The 13,828-nt window shown below is 39.5% G+C and overlaps 2 protein-coding genes across 5 annotated transcripts in view; both read left to right on the forward strand.

The window, feature by feature from the left end:
• Positions 1–12,391, forward strand: part of TAOK1 (TAO kinase 1) — a 164,494-nt gene extending 152,103 nt beyond the window's left edge. For all 4 annotated transcript variants that reach the window (XM_050763307.1, XM_050763308.1, XM_050763309.1 and 1 more), the window contains one exon: positions 2,990–12,391. In XM_050763307.1, the coding sequence (XP_050619264.1) occupies positions 2,990–3,451 (462 nt within the window). In that variant the 3' untranslated portion in view covers positions 3,452–12,391. The remainder of the gene's footprint in view (positions 1–2,989) is intronic.
• TP53I13 (tumor protein p53 inducible protein 13) overlaps positions 1–13,828 on the forward strand; it is a 343,577-nt gene that overhangs the window by 308,956 nt on the left and 20,793 nt on the right. The gene's annotated exons all lie outside the window — the stretch shown is intronic.

Genomic DNA, 13,828 nt, shown 5'->3' on the forward strand with positions numbered 1-13,828 from the left:
CTTCAGCCTCCCGAGTAGCTGGGATTACAGGCATGCGCCACCACGCCCGTCTAATCGTGTATTTTTACTAGAGATGGGGTTTCTCCATGTTGGTCAGGCTAGTCTCGAACTCCCAACCTCAGGTGATCTGCCCACCTCAGCCTCCCAAAGTGCTGGGATTACAGGCGTGAGCCACCACGCCCAGCCAATTTTTGTATTTTTAGTAGAAATACCCAGTTACCCAGGAGGGTAAGGTGGGAGGATTGCCTGAGCCTGGGAGGTGGAGGTTGCAGCGAGCCAAGATCGCGCCACTGGACTCCAGCCGGGGTGACAGAGCAAGACCCTGTCTCAAAAAACAGCAAAAATTGCAGTAGAATGTGGCAAGATATAATAACATTTCATAAGGTACAGCATAAATACAAAAGTATAGGAGTGATTTACTCTATAGGGGAGGGAAAGTGGGGCAAAGAAATCTCAGGGAGATGGAATAAAGAGTGCTTTCTGAAGGAAGAATAGGTTAACCAGGAACACAAGGAATGTGTAAAGGCGTGGAGAAATGATAAAATAAGAAATATTTGCGAGAAATTACAAACAGGCCAGGATGGACTGGAGTAAGAAGAGTTTGAAAATTGTTATTCTAAAACATGTTATTAAAAAGGCATTAGAGAGGCATTTTATATGAAGGTTGAAGGAGGACTTAAACATGGATTATTCTTCTCAGGGAAAGATACCAAATGTCTGTATGTCTGTACCATCTTCTTTGAGACTTATTTGCTCCACTTTTCCTCCCCTATAGAGCAAAAAAAAGTTCGATACTTTTTTTTTTTTTTTTTTTTGAGACTAAGTCTCACTCTGTTCCCCAGGCTGGAGTGCAGTAGCCCAATCTTGGCTCACTGCAACCTTCACCTCCCAGTTTCAAGTGATTATCCTGCCTCAGCCTCCTGAGTAGATGGGATTACAGGCACCTGTCACCACTCTCAGCTAATTTTGGTTTTTGTTTTTGGGTTTTGTTTTGTTTTGTTTTGTTTCTTGAGACGGAGTTTCACTCTTGTTGCCCACGCTTGAATGCAATGACGCTATCTCGGCTCACCGCAACCTCAGCCTCCCAGGTTCAAGCAATTCTGCTTCAGCCTCCCGAGTAGCTGGGATTACACACATGCGCCACCATGCCCATCTAATCGTGTATTTTTACTAGAGATGGGGTTTCTCCATGTTGGTCAGGCTGGTCTCAAACTCCCAACCTCAAGTGATCTGACCACCTCAGCCTCCCAAAGTGCTGGGATTACAGGCGTGAGCCACCGCACCTGGCTAATTTGTGTATTTTTAGTAGAGACAAGGTTTCGCCATCTTGGCCAGGCTGGTCTCACCTCCTGACCTGAAGTGATCCACCCGCCTCAGCCTCCCAAAATGTTGAGATTACAGACATGAGCCACCATGCCCGGCCTCGATACATTTTTTATTTCTGTAGTATCCTTACAAATATCTTAACCCATTCTATTGCAGTTTTTTATTTGTATTTGCTTCCCATGAAAAAATTTTTGTTCAGTTTGTTTGTTTGTTTGTTTGTTTGTTTTGAGATGGAGTCTTACTCTGTTGCCCAGGCTGGAGTGCAGTGGTGTGATCTCTGCTCACTGCAACCTCTGCCTACCAGGTTCAAGTGATTATTCTGCCTCAGCCTCCCAAGTAGCAGGGATTACAGACGTGTGCCACCACGCCCAGCTAATTTTTGTATTTTTAGTAGAGATGGGGTTTCACCATGTTGGCCAGGCTGGTCTCGAACTTCTGACCTCAAGTGATCTACCCGCCTCAGCCTCCCAAAGTGCTGAGATTACAGGCGTGATCCACCACGCCTGACCCAGATAGGACTTTTGACTTTAACGGAATCATAATTCCACTGTGATATCTAACAGAATTCATAATAATTTTTAAATGCATGTCTAAATTTCCCCTATTATCGCAAATCCCCAATCCCAGCACTTTGGGAGGCTGAAGTAGGAGGATCATCTGAGGTCAGCAGTTCAAGATCAGCCTTGCCAACATGATGAAACCCCGTCTCTACTAAAAATACAAAAATTAGCTGGATGTGGTGGCACATGCCTGTAATCCCAGCTACTCGGGAGGCTGAGGCTAGAGAATCGCTTGAACCCAGGATGCAGAGGTTGCAGTGAGCTGAGACAGTGACATTCCACTCCAGCCTGGGCAACAGAGCAAGACTCCGTCTTGGGAAAAAAAACAACAACTTGATTTTACACATTTAAAAAATATAAATTATACTGATTCCCTGATTCCTAAGGGACATCTCTTTTTATTTTTATTTATTTTTTGTTTTTTATTTTTTTGTGAGATGGAGTCTCACTCTGTCGCCAAGGCTGGAGTGCAGTGGCATGATCTCGGCTCACTGCAACGTCCACCTCCCAGGTTCACACCATTCTCCTGCCTCAGCCTCCCGAATAGCTGGGACTACAGGGGCCTGCCACTACCATGCCTGGCTAATTTTTTGTATTTTTAGTAGACATGGGGTTTCACCATGTTAGCCAGAATGATCTCTATCTCCTGACCTCAGGATCCACCTGCATCAGCCTCCCAAAGTGCTGGGATTACCAGCGTGAGCCACCGCGCCCGGCCTTGATTTTTAAATGTATATCCATAGCGTCAAATAATAGACACTAGAGACTACAGAAGGTGGGAGGGTGGGAGATGAGTGAGGGATGAAAAATTACCTGTTGGGTATAGTGTTCCCTATTCAAGTTATGGGTGCACTAAAAGCCCAGACTTCACCACTACGCAATACACGCATGTAAAAAAATCTGCAGTTGTACCCCCTGAATATATAAAAACTTTAAAAATTTTTTAATAAAGGGAAAAATTTAAATAAAATTTGAAACTCATGGACAAATGTACATCCATAAAATAGCCACTTCAAAGCTGAATGATTATTACTTCCTTTATTTATAGACTTAAAAAAAATAAATTGGCTCTCATTTTTCTTCCTTCGTCCAATCTCCAACAGATTGAAGAAGAGATGTTGGCTTTGCAGAATGAGCGCACAGAACGAATACGAAGCCTGTTGGAACGTCAAGCCAGAGAGATTGAAGCTTTTGACTCTGAAAGCATGAGATTAGGTTTTAGTAATATGGTCCTTTCTAATCTCTCCCCTGAGGCATTCAGCCACAGCTACCCAGGAGCTTCTGGTTGGTCACACAACCCTACTGGGGGTCCAGGACCTCACTGGGGTCATCCCATGGGTGGCCCACCACAAGCTTGGGGCCATCCAATGCAAGGTGGACCCCAGCCATGGGGTCACCCCTCAGGGCCAATGCAAGGGGTACCTCGAGGTAGCAGTATGGGAGTCCGCAATAGCCCCCAGGCTCTGAGGCGGACAGCTTCTGGGGGACGGACGGAGCAGGGCATGAGCAGAAGCACGAGTGTCACTTCACAAATATCCAATGGGTCACACATGTCTTATACATAACTTAATAATTGAGAGTGGCAATTCCGCTGGAGCTGTCTGCCAAAAGAAACTGCCTACAGACATCGTCACAGCAGCCTCCTCACTTGGGTACTACAGTGTGGAAGCTGAGTGCATATGGTATATTTTATTCATTTTTGTAAAGCGTTCTGTTTTGTGTTTACTAATTGGGATGTCATAGTACTTGGCTGCCGGGTTTGTTTGTTTTTTTAACTTTTGGGGAAATTTTGAAAAGTGGAGTTGATATTAAAAATAAATGTGTATGTGTGTGTATATATATATACATATATACACATATATTATGCATGTGGTGGAAATAATTGGCTAGATAGGGGATTTTTCTGAACACGGCAAAAATAAAACACAGCAAAGTGGCTTCAGTTATCACTTTTGGGTGTCTGTATCGTAAGAAGTTTCTGAAAAGATGTAAAGCCTTTTTATCCCATATCCCAAATTCTTATGAGCCACTCACAGCAGGCAGCATATGTTGAAATAAGTTATTACTGGTACACACCTGCATCCCCTCACTAATATATTTATTTGTTATTAAATTGATCTGACTTCTCAGCCTCATTTGGACTAAAAAAAGGAAGCAGAAATCCATGAACACATTACTTCTCGGCCTTTTGGCTAAGATCAAGTATAGAAATCCATGAACACTAAACGACTGCATTGACTTTTTCAGAGAGTAGAAAACAACCTAGTTTTTTTTTTTTCCTGAATGCTTCATAGGCTTGTGAGTGATTTTTGTCCATTCAGTTGTGCCTTCTTTGTATTACGATAAGATGGGGGTACTTAAGGAGATCATAAGTTGTGTGGATTGCATTAACAAATCTGTGAGCCTTCAATGGGGAAGACCAGAAGGGTGAGAGGGGCCCAGAAAGTTCATATGGTGGGTATGTCCCGCAGCAGAGTGAGGTGAAGCTTACATGTCCTGATGTTTTGTTGCTTATACTGTGATATCTCATCCTAGCTAAGCTCTATAACGCCCAAGACCCCAAACAGTACTTTTATTTTGTTTGTACAAAAAGAAAGACATATAGCCAATACAAATCAAATGCCAGAGGTATTTGAATGATGCCATATTTGCAAATTGCCATCTATTGAAATTCTCATCACACTACATAGACATAATTATTATCTCCTTTTGGCTTATGTGATTTTCTGTTTACAAGTAGAATAGCCAATTATTTAAATGTTTAGTTGCCACAGTGAACCAGGAGTCACTGAGCCAATGACTTTACCAGCTGCTGACTAATCCTCATCACCACTGTAGATTTTGCTGCATGTGCAGGTCCTCTATTTTTAATTGCTGTTTTCATTGCTGCAGTACTTTACAAACTTCTAGTTCGTTGAGGCTTAGTGGCCATTTGGCATCAAGTTAACATCACACAATAGGAAACACCACTTCCACAAGTCTCAAGCCTCAGTGCTAAAGTACTACTGAAAAGGAACTAGGAAGTTTGGCCAATTAAGAAAAAAAAGTAAAAGTAAGTTATAGTGGTCAGGGAATCTCTTGACGAAAGCTAACTCTTTTTCAGGGGGCACATGTTTTGTTTTGTTTTTGTTTTGTTTTGTTCTGTTTTGTTTTGTTGTACAATGAAGGATGAACCCAATGCTAAAAAGTCAGTTGTTTTGTTGGTTTTCCATTTTTTGTATAGAAATTGAGTTGGAGGTGGGTAGGAAGCTGTGAGTATGACTTGAAGAAAAATATCCTTTTCAATGACAAATCAGAGTTTCTTACAAGTTACTGTCCTGCTCCCTTCCAAGTTGTCTTGAAGAATCCTTGCTGCTAACTCTGGATCCTGCTTCTCCTATAGTCAGGGGGCTCCAAGGTAGAACTCTCTTAAGTCCCTCTCAGTGGCACTCTGCCTAGACCAAACTAATGACCAAATAGTAATCAATCTATCGCTGTTGAAATCCTGGTTTTCTCAACCAAATTTTAAGTCTTCCCCAGGTATGTCAGTCGAGTTGCCATGAATCCTCGCCTGTAGGAGTTTCTGAGATTCAGGAAACTGGAAGGAAATTAATGTTTTAATGTAAATGTTTTTAAAACCAAAATCACCATAGAGTTCACACAAAATTTTAGGCAGTGTTTCAAGAAGCACTCTTATGTGTTGTCCTTTCGGCCACGCTCCAGGTCACCAGTTTTTAGGTAAATATGACATGTACTTAAAATATCAGTGAAAGGGGCTTTTGGTTGTCTCAGTATCTTTTTTGCATTCAGGTATTATAGTGTTTCCAACAAATTGAGAAATCTACGTATTTGGTGTCAAATGATAAGAGAGAGCTTTAGAATTTAATAAAATATCAAAAATATAATTTGATACCCTTAAAAATTATTCATAGATCTGGCTGCTCTGTACTACTGGATGGGTGGAATAGGGAAGCAGATTAGTTTTGCATACAAAACTCTTTCAAACCCAAAATACTACTGGTGGTACATTTTAAAGTCCAGTTGTGGACTTAAATTTAAGTCAAATTGAGTTACTGAGTCCATTCAGATCTCCAGTAGGGTTTTTTATCTTATGTAATTATTTGGCCACCTGTTTTACATGTAGATCATGACTCTGCCTGGATTTTACCATTAAGTTAATTTTAAAGTATATATATAGTTTACAAAAATGATTCAAATTAATTGGTTTGTATATGTTTGTGAGATCTAGCTTCTGAGGAATCTCATACATGGTAGGAACCATCACAGAGTAAAGCTTGTAGCAGAAAAATTGGAAAGGTTTCGAGATATCCTAGGGAAAGAGCAAGCACTTTCTGGGGAATCAGTGGGCAAATATCAATATTTGATCAAATTAACACTACCTCCTTCCCAGTGTTGGTGTTCACTCACTATATGTCTTTAAGAAAATTAAAAGTGTGGAAAATTTGTGTAGCATATCAAGAAGTTGTAAATGCTATATCTGGTATCCAGAGGCTGGCTGTAAAAAGTTCCTTGGTGTCACTCTATCTCCCATTTTTTTGGTTAGCATTTTAAAAATGCAAAGCCACATACTTTGAAATATATTATTCCAAATTGAGCTCCCTTCCCTTTGCACATATTTTTTCCTCCCCTTATTGAAGTCAGCTCAAACCCCAAATTCTAGTATCCAGAAGTATTTTTGTTTGTATAATGTTATCTGAAAAATGTGTTTATATTATATTTTCAGAGCTGCAATTCTTATTTGCCATTTCAATACCTACAGATAAAGAGTCTTACATTTGAAGCCACACACACTGGTGTAATATGCTTAATACTCTAGGTCAAGGATTTGTTGGTAAATGGAACATTTTAGCATAGTCATTATGATATTTGGTTGCCTAGACATCAGGCAAACATTCAGTACACTAAAGAAACTATCCTGGACACTCCCTCCCACCTCCACCAATTTTTTTCTCACCCCCTTTTCAAAAATTGAAAACTCTATGAGTGTCTTTTTCAGACCATAAAGCAGACTTTAGTGACTTTCTATTTCTGTAAATACTAAATGTCTGGCATTTTAAACTTTTATAGAATACATTGTGTTGGACACTGGAATAATACTATTTATTTTCACCTGTGAAAAATGACTTCATTGTACTTGAAACACCTCCTTTGCATTTCTCCATTTGTGCCATTCACTAGTGGAAATAAATTGTATTATACCATGATCTACTGGCTTTTTAAAACTGTGTTAAATATGCACATTTTTGGCACAGCTATTATCATTTGTATGTATATATTGTATATACATATAAGTGTGTGTATAGATAGATGGATGGATGTAACTCATACTGTACATTTCCATCAGGGCACTTAAAGTTCTGTTATTTTTGTTTGGTTTTGTTATTTCAGTCCTCAGTTAAGGCAAGAATGCATGTGTTTCTTAAGAATGTGTACTCTGCGTTGATATTTATGAGAAGGTCGTCATTAGATGCAGTCTTTTCCTTTTTAATCCCCTCTTGGCATTTGTGTGAGTGGAGAGGACGTTAAATAAAATTTGGAATCATAAGTTGCAATGCAGTAAAATGGTGCTGGGGAAGGAGCCGGTTAGTGTTTCTGTGAGTTTGTGTTGTGATGCAATAAAAGATAAGTAATGCAGAGAGAGATGAACCATGGAAAGTAAGAACACTGGTGGTGATTCCTCTGCAAAGATGATTAAAAAAAACCAATACATCACACAATCTTCTTGTGCTTTCTGTATGTATTTCTTAGTAGTGATACCATTGATCCTCTTACTTTTTTTACTCCATTAATACTAATAATTATATACTTTGCTGAGGATCAAAACAGCCAAGAAAGGAATTACTGCTAAAACATCTAAGATTCTCCTAAACTGTAACGTCAACAGGAAATGGCCACTGGGAGAGAAGGATTTGGTATTGGGTGAGGGGCTTTCTCCCTTTACCTGCCTCTTCTTGCTTGCTCTAATAGTAAGTTCTTTGTGCACCTTCCACCACTTCTGAGCCACTACTATTCAAGTAGAGATTTGCCCCAACACATGAACTTTTTCCTTGGAGGTTTAAATGGCCCTGCGTTTTGTCCTATGCTCACAATGTGAAGTGTCTTGTGTATTCAAGTCAAAAAATAGTATGTTTAAGGTATATAAGTGTGAATCTCCTATAATGATGGAAGAAGATATTCTCTTGTCTTAGATAGAAAAGAGCCTTCTCTAAGAGCAGTGTCAAAACTTGGGCTGTCATCTTTGAGCTGTTTACCAAAATGCAGACCATTATTGAAGAAAAACAAATTCTCTATTTTGTTTTCCCCCATCTAACATGATAGTGCCCACAACCAGGTTGTAGCATTGCCTTTTAAAAGAGACTCACTCACTCTTAGTTTTTAAGAACTGGAAATTTCCCATCCTCAGATTCCTTCAAGGATGAAGAGTTGGCTGTACACTTAGCAGACTTGCCTCTTATATGCAAGGACTACTGATTGAAGTCTGTTTTGCTGTGTCTGGTTATGTTGTCTGCACTTTTATGAAATCACTACAATAGGTCTGCATTGGAAATGACTATTAATTTGTAAAGAAGTAAGTTTTATTAAACACTGTCTAGAAAAAGAAAGTGAAGCTGAGAACTCTTCCTTTATTGTACTTTTATATTTTCTGCTGAATTCTGGTAGTTCCTTTAAAGTCATGTTGACTAATGTTTTCCTCCTTGTTTGTATTCAGATTTCCAAAATTTCACTCATACAAGGGAAGAGACTCCATCTGGCTTAATAGTAGTCTTTAAATCATAAGAAATATATAAATTAGCATGCACCTTATCTGCCTGTTGTGGGTTTCTTAAACTTGCACTTCCTACCCACCCAAAGATAGATATCCTTTAAAGAAAATAAAGGCAGAGAATTAAAACTGGGGAGCCATTTACTATGTCACCGTCACTGTTAACTGTTTCCCAGCAATCTAAACTTTCTGAAGTTTCAGAGGTTTTTTTGTTTGTTTGTTTTTTTGGGTTTTTTTTTTTTTTTTTTTTTTTTGTATATATGTCTGTGTGATTGTATTGTATTGTTTTGTTTTTAAATATACAAGGAATTCTTTAAGTAGAGAAAAAGGTTAATCCTCACTGAAACACCAGGATGCCCACTGGATATACTAATCTGAACATCTGTAGGTAGTTTGTCATGAAAAAGTGGAGAGAAGATGAGACTTTTGAATGAATGAAAAAGGGTATCTTGATGCCCAGAATTCCCCCCAAAGTACGGGTAATTCAACCTGCACAGTTTTGTTTCACTCAAAGTATTTAGCACTTGTGAGTGAAAAATCATGTAATTATCTGTAAATATGTAGCTAACAAATTGACCTAGTTTCTGTATTTTTTTGTTTTTGTACTAAAGTTTATAGGTCTGTGCCAGCTAGAGAGAAGTTGCTGTCATTACCAGTTGTGGTCCTAGCATCTAACCCTGAAACCATCCTAGGTGACATTTTTAGAATTAATACTTAAATGTTGTTAAACAGGGGGAAATAAAGCTTAATCATTGGTCAGGTTTGAGATCTTTTGCAGTGAAATAACTTTATTTAATATAAATGATCACATGTCGTCAATCATGAATGAGGTAGGGAGCCTCTCTCCCCCAGTGGCCATGTTTACAAAAGTGTGTTTTGTCTATAAAGTGCAAGTGTTTTAATGTTTATGTAAATTATGCAGGTGATAAAATGGTTTGGAACTGTTTATTGGGCTCTTTAACTGAATTTTCAAATGAAATGAACTATGCTTATTGCTGGCACATTGATCCCATTTCTGGAACATTACGTATGTTCTTTTGTCATTACCCAATTTAACCTCCCTTTCTCTGATATGCCTTGTAGCCAAAGTATTAAAGGCTGATGAACATAGACGAGGGAAATGCATTTCTTAGAAATCCATGAACTCTCAGTTGTATGCTTTCAGTACTCGTGTTAATATGTTTCTATGGCAACTCTGAGGTCAGTGGTTTAGAAATGAGATACCAGTGTTAATGAAAAGTGTGTGCTCTTTGCTTTTGCATGGCTTGGCTTAGTATCCAAGGTGTATTAGGGCCACTTGAAAGCATGAAGACCAGTTATATAGGGAACAGGATTCTCTCAGTGGCACATTTTGCTTTTTCTGAGCCCCAAATACATTGCCTGGGCATGAACATAGTTACCATAAATTGCACATGGTCATGGAGTGAATTATGTGACTTTAAAGGAGGTAACTGCCCAACATTTGCTGATTCTGGGTGGTCTATGTGACCGTTTGGCACGTATCCAAAAACCCAGAGGCTATTGGAACCCTTCCAACCCTTTTTCCTTTGTCATAGACAAGTGTATATATAACTTATCAAGATGTTGGCTGTCCTGGTGTATTGCCAGACAGCTCTCTTTTGGTTCCCATTCCAAATGTGCTGCTGTCCTTCTTTGCATTTCACAATATCAAAGAAACCACCACCCTTCTTCATAACAGCATTTTATGCCTTTTATTCCACATTAAATGGGAATTGTGCCTACTTAGGAATGCCCCTCCAATTAATTACATGCGTCCAAGAATAATCCAAGCCAGAGACACAAGGTGGGAAAACATTTCAAACAAACAAAAAAAAGTCCTCTTAAGGCCAGTAATTTATCTGCAAAGGTATTTTATCACACCTTGACACCTTATATATGAGCCTGTTAGGAGTTGCAGGTGGTTTCATTGAGTAAAATCCAAGAAAAGAGAAGGATGTGTGTGTGGGGTTTCTATTAGAAGATAATTTTGTTCCCATTTTACCTTTCCTTTTTCGATCCTTCTCTGCTAGAACAGGTTAATTCTCCAAATCTTTTTTTTTTTTTTTTTAGGGAAATTTTTACAAAAGCAATGGTTGGATGTAAATAACATTTAAAGTATACTGCACATAACTTCCCCGGACTGTTCCAATCTGATAATTTGTAAATGCTTTAGAGTTTTTTAAATTAACACTTGTGTTGCTAAATCCTATTTATGTAAGTCTGCTAAAGTTTTTTAGCCCACTTAAAACTTAAGACAACCATTTAAATAATGGATGGGTTACTATAAGCAAATTAGCTTTCAGAACCCCCTTGTTTTAGTATATGAAAAAGCCTAATGCGCATTAATGAGGTTGAAGAGACTATGAGAAATATGTATAGTGTATATTTTAAAACAGCTTTGCTTGTATTGTGAAGATTTAAAAACAAACTTGAGATTTCTAACGTAACTATTAACACAGTTTTAACATAAGTTATCCCACTGGGTTTAAGAGCATCTTGAATGTATAATCCTTTTTGTAACCCAGGTTGGTTTCTACTTTTACCAGTCACCCAAACGTATTTATGTTTTTAGTTTTATGTACTCATTTCCCTTTGTTTTCCTCAAACAGCATGATTTTTTTTTTGCACATGTAGAAATTTTTTAAAAGAAAGAAATTAGTACATCATTTTCTCTGGATTTTCTTCACTTCCGTCTTCCTTTCTACTAACCCCTTCCTTAAAGGCCATATCACTCCATTTGCATTATTTGTGCAAATGCCAGGGTTGGTTTTTATTTTTATTTTTGCTATTTACCTAAAAAAAGAAAATGCTTCGGTCAATTGCTTTTTTATTTAAAAAAAAAAAAAAAAGAAAAGAAAAAAAGCTGTAACCTTATCATTTCTGAGTAGACCATTGAGAGATGAATGCACACCTGTAATAGCCCAGGACCAGCTCTGGTGGCTAAAGGGAATATGTTAACTAAGCAAGAGGTTCTTTTCTAAAAGTGGTATCTGTTATCCACAATGTATTTCAGTTATTCCCACAAGTCAGGGGTCCAGATAAAATGAGGGTTATCAGCTAACTGATATGCTATCATTGAGGTTCATCAATGAATTTGTACATTTCTAGTTCCCTTTGGTGAAGGGAAAAATGATGATTTTGCAAGACCTAGATTTTGGCTTGGTTTCTTGCCTCCTTTTTTGGCAGCCTTCATCTTCTCATCTCCCAAAACCCTTGAGCCTGTAGGGTTTTCATAGTGGACAAAGAACTTGTGGTCTTTTAAAACTGGGACTGATATTTTTTTGAGAGAGTATCGTGTTGAAAGTGTGATGTTCTACCACTTTACCAATAACTAATTTTAAATACACACTGTCCTCTCGATTTTTGGACCAAACAGACGCTCACAGTGGAGGCTTATCAAGGGTTGCTTTGGGGAAGAAGCCTCTCCCTTTCTGTCAGCACCAGCTGGTAAAGGTGACTGTACAGATGTGCATTTTCCTTTTGGTATAAATGGTCCACAGCACTAACTGGTAAGGCTTATTGTACAGTATATTGTCAGTATTCTTCTGGTTCAGCATACCTTATAGTTCATATATAACCTGTATTAATTGTATAGATCGTGCATTTAAAGCTGTTACCAAGTTGTCAGAACATAAGAGCGAAAACAAGGTCATATGTAATATTTTGTTTGTAAGTATCCTTTGTATCATAGCAAAGGAAATGTTTAAAAAAATCAACTGTAATAAAGTAATTTTAGTACACAGTGTCTGTCCAGTTTTTTAAAGCAATTTTATTCCCATGAAGATAAACTCTTTCTGTTGAGTGACTGTTGGATAATTACTGAACCTTAGGCAGTGTGCTGAATGTTGGGGTTACAAAAATGGGGTTACCACTCAGATGGTAAAAGTGTACCATCTGATAAAGATATAAACCCTCGTCCGGGTGTGATGGCTCTCGTCTGTAATCCCAGCACTTTGGGAGGCTGAGGTCAGTGGATCACCTGAGGTCAGGAGTTCGAGACCAGCCTGGCCAACATGGTGAAACCCTGTCTCTAGTAAAAATGGAAAAATTAGCTGGGTGTGGTGGCGGGCACCTGTAATCCCAGCTACTTGGGAAGCTGAGGCAGGAGAATCGCTTGAACCCGGGAGGTAGAGGTTGCAGTGAGCTGAGATCGTGCCACTGCACTCCAGCCTGGGTAACAGAGTGAGGCTCCGTCAAAAAAAAAAAAAGACATAAACCCTCTAGGCTAATTGGCTTGCCTCCTGTCTGCCCAGAGTGAAGTGGCCTATTGTGTTCTGGGTGTGAGATTATTCTAGTTGAAATTCTGACTGCTTGATCCAAGTTTTTAAGTTTTATTTATACCTTGTGGTCTGCATAACTACAGCTCCGATACATGGAGCCATAAATGTAAGCAGTTCCCTTGGGTCTTGCACAAAGCCTCAAAAGGTAGTCTTATCTGGGCTTATCTCCCTAGATTTGAAAAATCACATTTTAGCCCTGTATGGGGGCAGTAAGCCATCAAATCAAGTCCTATTTAAAACCCTGTGACCTAGGCCGGGCGCGGTGGCTCAAGCCTGTAATCCCAGCACTTTGGGAGGCCGAGACGGGCGGATCACGAGGTCAGGAGATCGAGACCATCCTGGCTAACACGGTGAAACCCTGTCTCTACTAAAAAAATACAAAAAACTAGCCGGGCGCGGTGGCGGGCGCCTGTAGTCCCAACTACTCGGGAGGCTGAGGCAGGAGAATGGCGTGAACCCGGGAGGCGGAGCTTGCAGTGAGCTGAGATCCGGCCACTGCACTCCAGCCTGGGCGGCAGAGCGAGACTCCGTCTCAAAAAAAAAAAAAAAAAAAAAAAAACCCTGTGACTTTTTTTTTGTCAGAAGACTAATTCAGAGGGGGAAATGCTTAGGGGCTGGGATTTATGTTTTTTAATTTAAAAAGAAAATATGGCCAAGCGTGATGGCTCAACCTGTAATCCCAGCACTTTGGGAGGCTGAGGCAGGCAGATCATCTGAGGTCAGGAGTTTGAGACTAGCCTGACCAACGTGGTGAAACCCCATCTCTACTAAAAATACACGGTGAAACCCCATCTCTATTAAAAATACAAAAAGTTAGCCGGGCATGGTGGCGGGCACCTGTAGTCCGAGCTACTTGGGAGGCTGAAGCAGGAGAATGGCGTGAACCTGGGAGGCGGAGC

This window comes from Macaca thibetana, chromosome 16, assembly GCF_024542745.1.
Source record: "Macaca thibetana thibetana isolate TM-01 chromosome 16, ASM2454274v1, whole genome shotgun sequence".
Taxonomy (NCBI): Eukaryota; Metazoa; Chordata; class Mammalia; order Primates; family Cercopithecidae; genus Macaca; species Macaca thibetana.